This window comes from Montipora foliosa, chromosome 3 (genome assembly GCF_036669935.1).
Source record: "Montipora foliosa isolate CH-2021 chromosome 3, ASM3666993v2, whole genome shotgun sequence".
Taxonomy (NCBI): domain Eukaryota; kingdom Metazoa; phylum Cnidaria; class Anthozoa; order Scleractinia; family Acroporidae; genus Montipora; species Montipora foliosa.
Window position 1 is genome coordinate 27,955,790 of NC_090871.1, and position 16,980 is coordinate 27,972,769.

The 16,980-nt window shown below is 40.3% G+C and overlaps 1 protein-coding gene across 1 annotated transcript; it reads left to right on the forward strand.

Moving 5' to 3' along the window:
- Nucleotides 1-3,196: 3,196 nt before the first annotated feature.
- On the forward strand, nt 3,197-15,744 carry LOC137995515 (von Willebrand factor A domain-containing protein 7-like). The gene is made up of 10 exons (XM_068841048.1): nt 3,197-4,026; nt 5,963-6,120; nt 7,567-7,671; nt 8,346-8,957; nt 9,495-9,719; nt 10,443-11,023; nt 12,967-13,144; nt 13,858-14,325; nt 14,377-14,519; nt 15,292-15,744. Exons 1-10 carry the CDS (start codon nt 3,197-3,199, stop codon nt 15,742-15,744), a joined length of 3,753 nt encoding a protein of 1,250 aa, XP_068697149.1.
- Nucleotides 15,745-16,980: the final 1,236 nt, after the last annotated feature.

A 16,980-nucleotide genomic window follows, 5' to 3' on the forward strand; every position in this document is an offset into this window, starting at 1 on the left:
GCTTATAAATTATACCCCTCTAAATTCAAGATTCTGAATATGCATATTGCGTTACTCCGACTTTTTGGTCGTGGATACCGATGCGTATTCTCTATTTTCGAATTCCCCATAATACACTTTGTTTGCCCCGCAAATTTTGCATAAACTATTGTTTTTAAATGCTCTTGGGGACACTGCATATTCCCAAGAGCATTTGAAAACAATGGTTTATGCAAACTTTGGGGGGCAAACAAAGTGTATTATGGGGAATTCGAAAATAGAGAATAAAGGACTATCGCTAGCTAGAGGTCAGAATATGCAAATTTGTCACTCAATCAGATGTAAACTAATCTATAAGTCAACGACCTTGAATATCGATTTTTTCAAGATTGCTAATTGTCACTCACTCAGTTGAATTGAAATCGATATGGCATCGATCAATATCGATTTTCCGACGTTTCACTTTCCGAAGTAATGCAGCAACGCAATACGTTGAAATAAATCTTGGACTTTTCTTCGTTTCGACGGGATTGATACTCGTCGCAATCAGCATGTGTTACCGAGCCATTGCTCAGTGGAAGGGTAGTTGCCAAAGCGCGGGGCCGGGGCCGGGGCCGGGGCCGGGGCCGGGGTCGGGGCCGGGGTCGGGGTGTCTTTCCTTTTCGAAACTTTTTTGTTTCAATTTTTGTTGTTCAATTCTCCGGTACTGTTAATTTGAGAATAACCGGCATCTGTCCTTCATTTATGGTGGAAAAAACATTTTTTAAAAATAAGGAACCTACGGGACTTCGTTTTTCTATGTTTTAAAATCGAAGTTGGTTTTTGCGAGCATCTGAGTTCGTCTTTCCGAAAATTCGTAAAACTCGGAGTTTGTTTTTCGAAATTGAGAAGAATTTCCGTAGTTGGAGTTTATGGAATATACGCTAACACTGAAGACTCGATGAGCTCCACACTTAAAACATGTTTAAATTGCATTGTAATGTTCACTTCGTAAAAAAAACAACAACAGAATAACAGTTACAAGATGGTCTTCACCCAGTCGCGCAACGTTCTCATTTGCTTGTTTGTTGGTGTTGTTTTCAATGTTGTCGTCTGGCGGTCTCTGACGTTACTACAAACGGTTGATAGTAAAGTCAGACTCGCATAGGAGCTTGCTAGCCAATTCGATTCGGACGTCAAGGGATTGAATCCAATTTTACGATAACAAACACAACAACATTGACAACAATTTTGCGAAAACAAGAAAATGAGACTTAATTTCGAAAAACAAGATAAGAGCTTCCGGGTGTTCCTTAATTGTTTGAATAATTTCCACCATAAATGAAGGAAAGATGCCAAATATTCGAAAGTAACACTACAGGAGAATAACGACAAAAAAATTGAAAAAAAAAAAAATTGGAAAAAAAGGACACCCCGACCCCGGTCCCGGCCCCGGCCCCACGTTTTGGCTACTACTACCATAGTTAATACTGCTCTTTGTTTTGTTATATTATTATTTCATCATTCGGTTGGTTATATTCAATACAGTAAACACCCGCATTCAGGTTTCAGGCTGATCATGTTCTTATTTAAGGGGTGCTTAGTAAGAAATCACCCAAAAAGCGTTCTTAAAATGTTCTTACAATTGGTTTCACAAATACTTCAAAATGTACATTACTAGAGGTTTAACTGACATACAAGCCTATTTAAAATAGTAGTAGTAGTAGTAGTAGTAGTAGTAGTAGTAGTAGTAGTAGTAGTAGTAGAAAAAGAAGAAGAAGAAGCTTTACTACAGATAATATTATTTACAAAAAAATACTATCCACTAAATTCTAAAATTAAGTCATATATACACATATGCAATAACTATAAAATAAGAATTAAGAAATCAATTAAGAATTACGAAGAGCAAAGCTCCTGTATCTATCATATAACAAAAAGCTGAGGTCACGTTTACATACACGATTTTTAAAACTGGCTAACGATGTGACTGATCTGTCTGCAGTTGTCAGTTTGTTCCACAATTTGGGTCCTAAATGGCGCAAGGAATGTTTACCATAAGTTACTTTGTTATACCTGGAAATTGAAACTGAGTCGGACTGTCTTAAATTATAGGAAGAGTTATGTTCCTGAAAGACGTTACAGATGTTCAAAGAACTTAGGTTGTGTTTGACTTTTTACACCAAAATGCATATATCTTGTAAACGTCTATTTAGTAGCGTTAAGGTAACTTTCTACAGCAAACGTTCATAGGTGAAGTGATTGTTTTTGTATACAGCACTTATGCCTCTTTCAGTTGTGCTCTCTCCAATCTACGACTATCACTAGATTAGCTAAAGGCTGTAAGACTAGACTAGCTAAAGAGGTCAATTTATTCTTTCCTAGTTAAATGGTTATCCTCTGTAACTTCATAAGCTTTTAACAACCTCATAGAAAGTTTAAAGGAGCCGAAATCGCCGGTTGGCAATTATTTTCACCTGGCTCTTTTGCATCAACTAAATACAGCATGATCCGTTCCAGATTTCGTGAAAGGTTGAAACGTTTTGGAAAGAATTCTTCAGTGTTTTTACTTATCGCAAACTGAGGCATTCGTAGCTGTTTACATAGTTGAAGACCCTTCAGATATTTGAAAATGACTTGGTGTCGCCTGCCAATGATAACGCATTCTTTTAAAATAAAAATCAAACACGAATTCAGTCATTATTTCGTAACAAGATCAGAAAGCAACTGATCGCAACAGAACTCCCATTTTGTAAGCAACGTATCCACGACTTCTTCATAGTTCTCCTTATATTTCTTATTGCAGGGATATCGCTTGCTCGAATACCAACCCTTCTTACACCCTACGTTATCTCATTGAGTCATTAATTGGGGCTAATCGTATGCGTCCTGGTCTTTTTCTGTCATACATATAGCTTTCCTTCGTGGCTTGTTGCTTTTACTTACGGCTTGGTGATATTCAACAGAAATGCGGGACAATTAAGCGACAACGGATCTTAACTACTTAAAGGTTCCTGCTACGCTAAGTTTTTTGTTGTCGAGTAGAGCGAAAACTCCTTTAGCTATCCCGGAAGAGTATCCGTTCTGCTTGTTGGATTAGCTGAAGCAAGCATATGAAAGATCTTGAAAGTGAGGCTACACCCATCCCTAGCTTCTGATAAATAAATGTGATTGACTCACTGGATTTTCGACAAAAACTCTTCGTCTGCGTGTCGGGCAAGATCTTTCAAAGAAAATCATGGCAACTCTGAATTATCCTATACTTTTAGTGTTAGTGGTCCAATTCATTATCACTGTCAAGGCCTTTCTCCCTCGTAGTTACTTAACTGTGGGAAATTCATCATCGCTTGATCATGCGGTAATTACAAAGCAAGGATTCTTTAAACCGCTATTGCAGTTTTTACTGGCCAATCCACAATATTTGAAGGACGAACAAATGGTGGGTTCTCTTAGACAAATCCAAATGTCTGATCCTCCAAAAGCTTTGCAGGCCATGATTGAGACCATTTCGCCCCAGATGAAGTTCCTTACTGCCTTAAACGAAATTCAGAGCGCCAATGTGGAGGTGGATTCTTTTCCATTGAACAAGTCAGCTTCTGTGCATTTCGATGCTGAACAATTAAAAGAGGGCTCTGAACGCATCATCAAGTTGCGCCAAGAGCTTATAACATCTCTCCTGAATGGTGAAAAACTGCAGCACGCTCGGAACCTTGCCGGCATTGCTCTACACACATTACAAGATTTTTACAGTCATTCCAACTGGATAGAACTCGGTCACAGGGAGGTTTACGACGTTTTAGTTCAACCCGGAAGTGAAATCCCGTCGAAGTTCATCGCCGGGCCAATGGAGGCGACGTGCAAGAGCTGCAGTTTGGAATTGGGTTTGTGCAAGAACAACTTGAATACCTTCAAGCTAACAAGTGGCTATCGCTCAGGGCAGGATATTGAAAAGCCAAAGAATGTTGGAAAATGTAGTCATGGAGGAAAATTGGATGAAAGTCGGTTGGAACCAGCTGTAGGCGGAATCAACAAAGATTCTGCATCTTATATCGAGTCACCACATGCAAAGTAAGAAAAGGAAGAAACCAAGGATTGTCAGCTTTTAAATTTTATCGCACACCTTTCCGAACTTTTAACTAATATGTAATGCACGCGAAGATGAAAAATATCAACTGACGTCACTTGGGTGTGAGATAAAGAGGGAAAGGTTAGGCCTATATTTAAAAGGTAACGACCATTTCTCGAACGTGTTTTGAATTACAAAACATCAGAATTTCAATATAACCCAAACGTGACAAAAACAAAACCGTTTCGCTGAGGCGGATCTACGTTGACTTAATCAAACTGCTTCAAAACTTGGAAACCGGAAGAAAACAATCAGATCGCGGCAATATTAGCGACAAACTCCCTTAGAACCTTGCTAAACGACATTTATAATAGACTCTGTCGTGTGTTTTCTTCACTGAACACAGAAAAAATCCACCCGTTTGATATTTCAGACTTTCTGGTGTAAAAGGCCAAATAGTGTACAAATCAGAATACTCGATCAACCAAGGAAGACGTGTCAACGGGACGAAATACAGACTTTGGCCCTGTACATCATTTTCCTTCTTAGACAAAATGACAAACAGGATGACTCGACGGATACCGACTCTTGAAAGGGAAAACTGGCTGCTTGTCCGTCGTCTGGAAACATAGCTAAAAATCTGACCTTTCTCAAAAGGAATAATGCTCGCAGCTGGTCGCTGTTCCTACTGTTCCCAGAGGGTGGCCACGAGTGTGATAGCCCCGAAATTTTTAGCGTGATCCCTTAGGTGCGGGATTCGTGATTGGACATAGCAGCGTGCTGCGTGATCTATTATTTCACAAACGCGTGACGCGTGATTTACCCTGTAGATTTCCGTGATAGGTCAAGTTTCTTTGACATGATTTGTGAAACTAGACGGACAGACATTTCAAATTGGTAGCCGTAAGACCATTTTCTGGTCGCATGGTCCTTCTAGTTCAAACAGCTCTCTTTTCCAGTCTCCTGCCGTTATCGAAAACGTGTAATTGTATACTGGAATGGTCGTAAATTTTCGTCTTATTACAACGCAATTACCAAAACTACTAGAATTCCTGGGTTAGTTAAGCATGAAATGGTGCAGGCCAGTACACCTATTGATAAAGCTACTTTTCAATGCGCTCTTCCGCAAGCAGCGCAACCGTTCGCCTACCCAAACTCAACTGTAGCTTTGGTCATGAATTATAAGTTACGCCTCACTCGAATAAAATTACTGAAAAAGTTGATGTGCGATCTATGACATCTAATTGACGAAAAAGAATGCTTGATACAGTATACGCTAATTCATTCAATGGATTTCTGGTTACTGCAGTTAAGCCTCGTTTACATGTACGTGATGCGTGATGGCTTAAGTTTTTTTCCTTACTGCGGAGTGGGTGGGTGAGTATATCAAGGACTTGTAATTCTTTTCTTATCAAAGCATACCGGCCTAGATAGTCGTTTTACCTGTTGACCAGGCATAAGGTATAAATAAGAGTCCATTACCCAAGAGTAATTAAGAATTTAGTATCAAGTTTGTCCCTATCAGCGTCAGTGTTATTTAAAACCATGTTTTGCGGGAAAATAAAGAATAGACCAAATGTTGTACCCAATTCAAATCTCCCGGGGTTATGATTCTTTGTGCATTTTATTTGCATCAAATTATAGCATTCACATTTAAATGATGTGGAAATACCTGGAACAAAACGTTTTATTCCCAAAGGATTTGAATTGAGTACAACATCGAGTTAGGCGATTTGGTCTATTGTTTGAAAAAAAAAAAACTGTTTTTTCCCGCTGATTGGGATAAGGTCAATGGATAAATCTCGGTGTAAAGCTGTTTTTTTATGGTAAATAAAACGTGATTGTATCTAAATGGAAGAAAGGGAAGCTTCCCCTTCTCCCCTTCTCTTCTTCTCAGCAAGACCATATTAAAAATCACTGTTCCTCTTTTCTCTGTAGCCTTCATAACATCGCAGCTGATCTCGCAATCGAGGCCACAAGTTTGTTCGTGACTGGCATTCGAGAAGCAGTCGGAGATGTTATTTTTGCTAAATTCTTAAACATGAACTCAGCGAGAAGCTTGGCGCTTGTCATAGATGTATCAGGAAGCATGAGTGGTGAGTTTTAGTCCCTCAATCTAGTCTAATTAAGAAAGTCTAACTTTCAATCACAATGAATAGGACGTTTTCAACCAACCTCTAGAGACACCAATAACAAGAGAGAAATGTACGACGTCCGGGTGACGAACAAAAGATGCTAATGAGAGATCTTTTGTTTACGTCCACCAACATGGCGGCGATGACATCACGTGAAAACCCCCTATACAGGTTTGTTTAATTCGGACCGGACGTTGCCGTGATTTCAAAGAAAAGATCACATGTTTACAAAAAAACACTCCTTAGTGCATCCAGGAGCGCATGAATAGGAGCTTGCCTCTCCCATACAAGCCCTATGAGTCAACCTTTGCTGGTATCTTTCTATTTTTAGAACGCCACGAGTTCTTCGGCTCTGTGCACACTGTTTAGAATGGCCAATCAGAATAAAGTTATTGTGGAACAAAGACAAAAATAGCAAAAACAATGTATGCAAATTGTGCAAATTGATGTAAATTGTTGTAAATGTGAGTCTCCTGCTGAAGGATTAGTTCTAAAAATAGAAAGACACGCGCAAAGGTTGACTCAAGGATATAATGCATTGGGAGGCTCCTAGTCATGGGCTCCTGGTGCATCTTATTATGTGTGGTTGATCTTTTCCATTTTATTCTATACGCGAGTGTTCATGTTTCCATTTTTAGTGTTAACGCTTACTGACTACTATTTAATCAACCATAGGTAAGGACAAGAAATGTATCTTAATGTCGAGGGGCGACTCGGGATACTTCTGCGGAAAAAAAATTCGCAGGATTTGAACCAGTCCTACAACCTTCCGATTACCAGCTAGGATGCTCTATAACTGATCTATTAAAGTTGTCAAATGACTCCAAAAGAAAACTCTTCTTCCAACAATATATAAGACATGTTATGTTAGACTTGACGCAAACCCCTTTTCTCTCCCCTTCCACACCAGTCCATAGGACCCGCTCGAAGTCTATGCTATCACACATTTATCCCAAATCCTATCTTTTGAGAAGCTGGTTGAGATGAGGGTATATACACGTTTTCCAACATCATAATATTCTTGTTCGTGGAAGATCCCGTTATCCCAAGGAATAACACGAGTGCGCTGTCCATATACCCACCGTAAATGATGCTTCTTCTTTTTTAAGAAAATTCTGTTGTTAATGTTATCCCGCGGCATTTCCATTGTTCTCTCGGGTGTACGGTGGGGTTCTGAATATACTTCTTGGTGACCCCTTTCGGCGTCGCCTATTTTTGATGAGAATTGCAATGGAAACAGTCATGCCTGAAATAAAACGACTAATGAACTTGACAAGAAAAGGAAGGGAACAAAATAAACTGTATGGAATGCAACTGCCTTATTTTTAGCTTTTCCGAATTTTCGTATTTACTATCGGGTTTTTAATGCTTTTTTGTCTTTTCTTGTTTGTTTCTGAACTGTATTAGATGAAATCAATGACGTGAAGAGAATATCCATCAATTTCGTAAAAGACACGTTAAAAAAGAAGGGAATCTCCTTTACCTACATTCTCGTGCCGTTTAGCGATCCAGGTGAGTGGTTTTTCTTTTCTCTTGCATCACAAAAGCTTTATGTTGCCACATTAATTTACAGGAAAATGTCGTTCATTCTGTCGAGGAGATAACCCTCGAAAAAGTCAGCTCACAACTCGTTTGATTCCAAACCAAAATTTCCTGTCTCACGTTCCAGCCATGTAACACCACAGTTTCTCAAGTAATCACATGGATAACAAATCACTCCTTAATTTTGGCGCGAAATTTCGGTGTTAAGTTATCATTCACATGTGAAATTACAATGCTGCCATGGCAACTTTTTCAGAAGTGTCAAATGGCATCTTATAAAAGCAATTTGTCACCCATGATATTAATAGCTAATGAAATGATTTTAGACAAAACTCGCGTGAAATTATTCCCTAATCGTTTAACTCGTTACCATTTGGTTACCCATACAAACGAACCCCCACATTAATTTACAGACTGCATTACCATTGTTTCTCTCACTGTAATTATCAAAGCAAAGCAAGAACACAACAATTAAATTATGCACAGCCTTCGAACTGCCTCCAGTCCGCTGGCTTATGCGTTTCTAATCAGGGCGAAACAGTTGTCCATGGCTGGTCATAGCTGCCACCGCCGGGTTAAAATGACTGGGCCTAAGAGCAAGGTATAGTGTATTCTTTTAATAACTTTCCTTGGGTACGTTACAGAGGTGGGTCCAGTAACAGTGACGAATGATGCTCAAGAAGTAATTGACGCAGTTAACAACTTAGCAGCAAATGGAGGTGGAGACTGCCCTGAGCTAGGAATGGCTGGTCTTTACCAGGCCTTGCTCCGATGCCTTCCTGAGTCTGTCATCGTCTTCTTTTCCGATGCCGACTCCAAAGACGAACACCGTAAAAACGAAGTCTCGTCCCTGGCGAAGGAAAAGAAAGTCAAGCTCCTTTTCCGGTTAACTGGTAAGTGTGCAAGACGTAAGAAGCGTCATGCTCATCAGACAGCGGTTCTCGAAGGCAATCAGCGAACGAGAAGAAGTTTGCAAGGTCAAGCTTTGTACCAGGATCTCGCGACCCAGACAGGGGGGCAAGTTCTTTTAACCAGCAAAGAAAGTGTGGCTGATGTTGTCAAGCTGATTGATCCCGGAAGTCCGACTAACTCGTCCTTTGATCTTAAAGAAGTCGAGTTATTAAACGTGGAGGAGAGGAGGGGTCAGCACTTTAGTGGAAAGACTTATTTCATAGATATTGATAGCACGTTGGAAAGACTGGTTCTCGTATTGTCAGCTGCTAGCTCGCCAAACATGGAATTGAAGAGTGAAAAAGGTATTTTTAGTTTCCAATCACAAAGCCAAAACACTGGCTATTAAATTGAAAACAGGGAAGGACTCGAAGACATACAAGGACTAGCTAGGTTATTTTGAAATGAAAATGAGACCCTGACGTCGGATGAGGTATCTGAAGAAAGCGGCTCAAAAAAGTTGTCATTGCAATTACGATTGCGTGCAATCAGTGACAGGTTTGCTCACATCTTCACGCGTTTTTATCTCCGCTTAGGACTCGAGTCCAACTCCTTTTCCGTTGCTCGAAAAACGGCAGCCCTTAAGCAAACAAGCAACAATAACTTCAAGGCGGTTATTTGTATTACTCGAATAAAGGAAGTGCTGAGTCCTAAAATGATAAAACATCCAAGCCTTTTCAACAAACAAAAAATGCCGAGCGGAAGAGAACAAGTTCCCCCTTCCCACCCCACTCCACCCCAATTGCAATAGGCTCTACCAATGCAAATAGCTCTCGACAGCAGCCACAATGCCGGGTATATTGGTTTTGTGTTTTGCTTCTTCTTCTTTTTTTTTTTTTCAGGAAAACCCACTTTCCTGAAAAAAGTCCTGTCTTCATCAAATAAACTTCTCATATACGAAGTAACTAACTTAATTAGCGGCTCACTAAAGATCTTAGTTTCGTGCAATGGTCCCTATACCCTGCAAGCATCGGGGTCCAGTCCCCTCGACTTTACTTACCAACTGTTGGACGTAGAGGACTTGGAACGGGGAGCCACAAGGCGAGTTGTTGGAAATCCTCTAAGAGGTAAGACAAACAATGCACTTTTTCTTTCAAGGCAAATACGTATCAAGAGTTTTCAGAGTATTAATCAATCAGAAAGGAAAATAAAAACCTTGAACTTGACGTTTCGTATGCTTTAACAGACATTTCGGATCAGAAAGTAATTTTGACAGCTATTTGGGTTTTTTGTTTTTGGACATCATGCCCTCTCGCTCCGTCATATGACAATGACGCAGGAATGTTAGACCATTGGACGGGTGAACGCGGAGGTTAGCCTCTAATCAGGCAATTGTATCGACTCTCTTTTGAGGTGTCGACGCTTCTCAGTTCTATCATAGATCGATGTGCATTTTACATATTAACACCATGTTCAATAGCCTCTTAACAGGGTGTAGCAATTTAACAAGATTATAAGGACTTGTGTACGACTAGTTTCTACTTAAAGATGAAATAAATATCTTATATTGCAATTTCCCCTCCCCACTCCTTCAAAACAATTTTGAGACATGACTGCCATGGCCTGAAAAGGAGAGAGCGCATTTGCTGGCCTCTTAGGAGGTTATGGTAAGGATAAAAATTGATGATGTCTTTAACCTTTTTTTTTCCGTGCCCAATTGTAGGTTCGCAATGCGTATAAAGATTTAAAGGAGCGTAACAGTTGCTTCTTTAAATTACACGAAAGTAACATATGTACTTTTGATTCGTAATCATCTAAATCGTCCTAATGTTTTTATTTGGTTGTATTAGGTCAGACATTGCTGCTTACGATGGATTTCGTTGGTAAAGGTATTGAACAAGCGATCAGTTTAACGCTCGTGGGCATAAACGGAACAGACCTCGAAAAATTCAGCATCACCGAAGGACGAGGCTTTTACCAGGGTTCGTATTTCGCAACCTTTATTCCCACTGCAGGCAAATTTCGACTCAAGGTGACAGGGATTGACAAAAGCGGAGCTCCATTCCAGCGAATGAAACCAACGTTGTTCACTTTAGGTGATGTCAAATTTTCTCCAAACGTTGTAAGCAGATCTGGTTTGACCACGGTTTTTCCAGCAGAGCGTTCGGAAGTGGAAATCAATGTAACGAACTCTGGGGACAGCCAGACAATTTATTTTAGTGCATCTGATGATCTGAGCTATGTCAAGAGTGTCAACCCGTCTCAAGCCAATCTGCAAAAGAATGGCACAATCGTTCTTCGAGTTGCTTTGCTTGCGCCGAGTGACGCCAGTTACGGTGTGACAAGCACTGTCACAGTATTTGCGTCACAGAATCCTGATTACACTCAAGTGGTTAATTTTATGGTCTTTTTTGTAACTGTTGCATCAAAGGTGAGCAGATTTATTTTATATATCATAGGGGTTGACAAGCCTGACTCACGCTTTCCACCCACGTGTTGTAGCCTTTAAATCTCAGAGTTTAGCTGTTACGAGTATATCTTTCAGAGACCTTCCTCGTTTGTATGATATAATTGGAGGTTCTTTGTAGATCTGTCTGAGGAGAGGCTGTTTCTCTATCAGTTGCTAGTGTTTTATAAGAATGTTTTTAAGGCTGGGAACTGATGGTTGATACTGTGTGACAAAGGGCAAAATGGTTTTTTCTCTTGAAAGTTTTTGTCGGAGTGCTTCTTTCCTGTTTTCAAAGTGTATTTCAGAGAGAGTTTGAGCAAGAGATTATTCATAATCTCTTGGTTTGAGTTATTAAGTTTCGTGGATATCCTCTCTCTCTAAGATGCTTTTTGATTTCTTCTAGTCGGTTTTGAAAGTTTTCTTTTGAGGAATTTGTTCTGAATAACCGGAGGGCCTCGCCTTTTATAAAGCCCTTCTTGACCCCTAAAGGGTGGCAAGACGTGAAATGTGTATATTGGAAAGTTTCAGTAGGTTTGAAATGCGTTCGTACGTCGAGAATTGACGAGCTGTTGAACCGTTTGCCTTTGTACACAATTGTATCCAGAAATGTGACTTTTTCCTCAGAGATTTCTGCTGTGAATTTAATAGTGGCATGGTGGTTATTTGCTTGTTCAATGAAGTGTGTTATTTGTTCTCTTCGGGTACCCCAGAGAGAGAAGATGTTGTCTATATATCTTTTCCAACAAATAGGCTTTATTGCGCTCTTTTTTAATAACTCTGTTTCTACTTTCGCCATGAAGATATTTGCGAAAGCAACAGCGACCTTTGTTTCCATCGCTGTCCCTTGTGTTTGGAGGTAATTTTTTCCATTAAGATGGAATGAATTTTCTTTTAAAATGAGTCTGAGCGCTCGTTCAAGAGACTGTGTTGGAATCGGGGGTTTATCTTTGTAGTGACTAACATATGCTTTGCATATAGTTTTGATCCCCTCTCCCTGTGGAATGTTGGTATATAGACTTGTCACGTCCATTGAAACACCAACACCAACACAGTCACTTGAGCGAGCGCTCAGACTCATTTTAAAAGAAAACTCATTCCATCTTAATGGAAAAAAATACCTCCAAACACACGGGACAGCGATGGGAACAAAGGTCGCTGTTGCTTTCGCAAATATCTTCATGGTGAAAGTAGAAACAGAGTTATTAAAAAAGAGCGCAATAAAGCCTATCTGCTGGAAAAGATATATAGACGACATCTTCTCTCTCTGGGGTACCGGAAGAGAACAAATAACACACTTCATTGAACAAGCAAATAATCACCATGCCAATATTAAATTCACAGCAGAAATCTCTGAGGAAAAAGTCACATTTCTGGATACAATTGTGTACAAAGGCAAACGGTTTAACAGCTCGTCAATTCTCGACGTACGAACGCATTTCAAACCTACTGAAACTTTCCAATATACACATTTCACGTCTTGCCACCCTTTAGGGGTCAAGAAGGGCTTTATAAAAGGCGAAGCCCTCCGGTTATTCAGAACAAATTCCTCAAAAGAAAACTTTCAAAACCGACTAGAAGAACTCAAAAAGCATCTTAGAGAGAGAGGATATCCACGAAACTTAATAACTCAAACTCTCTCTGAAATACACTTTGAAAACAGGAAAGCAAGGGTCAATAAGTAGTAATGTCTTTGGAATCAGGAAATAAAAAAAATTATCTGGGAGCTCAAAGAAATTTATTTGTCATAGACCGGAAAGTTTTATTGTAATTCCGTCATTACTTGGGTTTTACAAATGAAAACTGCTCGAAATGGGCATCTGTGTTTGAAACGAACTTTTTTCAGGCGGAGTTCAGCTTCTTTCATGTTATTTCCAGAGTACTCGATCCAAGCCTAACATAATCTAAAAATTACTTTAATTTCGCAGAAACTGGACGTTTCCCCCCCAAAATGCTCAGTAATGACTCAGTCTGGAACATGTGCAAGTGTGTTTGGCAGACAGGAATGCGTGTCCGCCACGTGGCATGCTCGCGTGAACTTCTCTGACTCAGGCGAGGGACTTCTTTCCATAACAACGAGAGATAACGTTGAAGGGTCACTCAAAGGTAAACAGGGGCCTCAAACCAAAAGAAACTAAAACTAAGATACCACTTTTTGGAAAGATATTCTCCCTTATATGACATCTAAAAGTAATTTAGAAGGAGTGAAAAAATAGCAAGAGCAATAGCCGCTTCCATCTCTGAAACCGTCATTTTGTCGAGAAGTTATCGAAGGCTTTTCAATGAAAGTAGCCAGCCGATTGACGCAGTCCTTGTAAATCAAACAATTTTTAATTTGGTTCGCAAAACGCTTAATTTTAAAAAAAATTGCAGATCAAAAGAATACGATTAATTGGCCCTGATTGCCTAAACTCGCGTAGTTTGCACTCATGGTTGGCTGAATGAGCGTTGGCAGCAGCGAATTTATCTCCAGCTGCCTTGAAACGATTCTTGACAAAGTTTAGAATTCATCCAAATGCTCGAGGGAAAATCGGTCCATAGCAACAAAGAAGACTCTAGTTCTGTGATTCACAGCGAAGACGATTGATTAATTAATCCTATAAAATAATGAAGGACTAATGATCAGGGGCCGGTTGCTCGAAGCCTGGTTAGCGCTAACTGTTGGTTAACTTGAGGTATCAAAACCTATAGGCTTCCATGGTATTTAACGCCAGTTAGCGCTAACCACGATTCGAACAACCGGCCCCTGATGAGTGACGATTATCTCTTTACGTAGCTTCACGTGAGTACTCATCTCGCGTACTGTTCTTCTGTTCCAGTCGACGAATTCAGACAGGGTGCTGTGGAAACATCCGTTAAAGCAATTTTCACTTCTAACTGCTGCAACCCTAGAGTTGTTTTTGTTGGCATCGACCTCGTTGGAAACGCTGGCACTTGCGCCGTCAGCCTGGTACCTGATATCGTGTTGCTCAGGGCCAAACCGAACAGCACAACTGTATCCCTCCTCCCTGGCGAGACCTCCAAGCTCCCTTTCACTCTCGACAACTTCGGCTCCAAAGGATCTTTTTCATTCCAAGTCACGAAAACACCAGAGCTTATCAGTTACGTTATACCCTTTAGTCCCGCCCTAGAAAGCAATGCTAGTGTCGCCGGACATGTAATTATCAAGTCTGTTGGCGAAACTGACGAAGTGAAGAATTTAACAGTGACTGCTGTTTCACAGTCAGAAAATGTGAATGAGAAAATAGTAACACTATTTCACATCCTGGTTTTTGTATCTAGTGGGCGCGTCACGCAACCAACGACACAGTCACGTGATCTGACAACTCTTGGGTCAGTACGACCAACGACAACAGCAATCAAACATGTGCGTTTAGTGGCTACAGTACCTTTTCATCAAGTTTCTATAATTGCAGGGGAAACAGCAGAGGTTAATTTCACGTTGAGGAATTTGGCGTTGGCAGAAGTGTTTTCTTTCAAAGTAAGTTCATGTTCTCGTTCTTTTGGCCTTCTGGCCCTCTTAGCAGCTCGAAGCAGCGCACGAGAAACGTTTTCGAATTCGTGCACCGCCTTCGACCTGCTTTGAGACACAGTTATGTAGTGCAATGATTATGAATAGCAAGTTCTTCAAATTGTTCTGCTTTTTCAAAACTGTTATCTTTTAATTTTCCCTTTCACTTTAAAATCACTCATTATATTGAATGATAACACACCTTACACTAGGTAGAACGAATCAGAGATCCGAGCGTTTTTCATATAATTGAAGGAAAAAAAAACGTCGGTTCCACTGCGCATGCTTGCATCTGCTCGGGTATTTTCATTTCGTTCCGACAATATTTGAACACCGACATCAATAACTTGCAAGATCCTAATTAAGACAGTTAGCAAGTATTATAAAATGTGGAAAAGCAAAAAGAACAGGGGAAAAAAAAGACGTAAATCGGTGCTGTGCTAGCCAAATGATGTCTTATAGTCAGACAAAAGTCTACGTGAAGTTTATCGTTGACTTGTAGGATTTGATAGCAGCTTGTGACTAAGAGGTAATGACGTCAGTGGGCCCGCAACTTATGCCAATCAATTGTACTCGACTTTTGTTTCTTTCTTTCCATCGGTTACAGGTACACTCAGACTACGCACCCTCTGAAACAAACCAGTGGTCATCTAGGAACGGGTTTAGGGCTTTAACGGAATTCGAACTTTACATCATTTCTGCTTTCTCTGCCCTCTTGTAAATTCTGTTACTTCCTTCACAGGTGCTCAGCAACCAGTCTACAATAAATGGAAGCGTTAGGCCGTCATCCCTCGCTCTCAAACAATCTCAAAACGTCTCATGTGTGCTCATCTTGACCTGTGACCTTGAGACCCCAGCGACCTCGGTCACTCACGTAAATATCACGGCCAAATCTGCGTCGCACAACGCTCAAGACAAAGAGTTGCTGCTTTTCTCCTTAACCATAACTGTTATTCCTAGAAGTCTGTTCAGAGTGGAATATATGCATGGCGAGAACAAGCTTGCGATTTGGCATGTCGCTTTAATAATCATTCTCGTCTTAGTATTGATTCTTATTTCTACTGTTCTGTTGGTTTTGAAACTTAAACATACTTCGTGGAGACCGAAACAATTTAAAGAAGAAAGCACTGAACCCGGACAGTCTGCAAGTAGCCATCTCCTGACTCTTAAAAAACTAAATGATGAAACTGTCTGAAATCCTGTAGTGGTAAACAGAGCACATGTCAAAGAACTGTTGATGTTAGCATAGGAAACCACGTGACCTCCAAAGTAATAGGATTAAGAGAAGTTTCAAGAAGTGTGACGAGGCCTTAGGCGAATCCAATTTGAGATAGTTAAAATACCATTAGCATTCATTAATCTCAACCAGTGCGAGAACAATTTTCAAGAACATCTGCCATTTCGGTTTGTTTTTGGGAAAAAAAGAGAGAAAAAATCTGGTCTCTTCTTTTAATGTATTGTCTTCATTATCTTTACATATCTCCTGCATAGGCTCTATTATAGTTAATTGCTCGTAATTTTAACGCTAATTGGCGAAATAACCAATACCAACATTCAGTGAATTGAGCGTATCCCTTAAACTGTCATTAATTGAAAAAAAAAACATCACTTTTGCTCGTACGAGCGCAGAATAAGGCAATCAAATCCAATCTGCCTTAATGTCACTGCATAGGTATTTAGCACCTTTTTTCTGTGGAAAATACCAGTGAGTGGCAGACGAGTGTTCGAGCGTGCTGCCCACACTGTTAGATTAGAAGACAGCGGTAAGTAGAGAGGCATCCTGGGTGGTTCCTAGTCTTTTTTCGGTTTTCGGGTGACGTTTATATGGTGCGGGTGTATACATCGCAGCAGACACAGGTAACTCAAGCACTGATGAAGAAGACATGGGTGACTATAATTTATCAAGGTCGAAGATGAGAAGTATTTTAGTTCTTCCATCTTTCAGCATTGGTACGTTCATCGCAGATGTAAGCAAGGGAGATTGTGGAAAGCGCAGTATCTCCTTTTCGTAAAGAAATTGAGTGATTTTGCCGACGTTAAACGTAAAGAAAATGTCAGCAAGCAGTAATTACGGAGTGCAAATCTGCGTATCTATATGGAGTTTAAGAGAAGGTTAAGGAAGACTGATTTTATCTTTGCACTGCACAGGCAATGACTCTTCTTCCTCCACTCACACAAATCTCATCCATGCGTGTCCCCAAGCATATCCTGGGACTTTGTGTCTGGAATCCAGAGCTTTCAGTTTCATAGCATCTAACATAAACTTTAAGGCAAACTCAGCATTTTGAGGGAATAGGGCATGTAGTTCCCGGTGTTGCGGTCTGTCATGGTGTATCATGATTGAGAGGGTAAAATGCTCGAAGATATGTGCTACACCAAGCTACTCTAAAATCCGAAGGTAAATAAAGATATATGATATACATAACAGTCC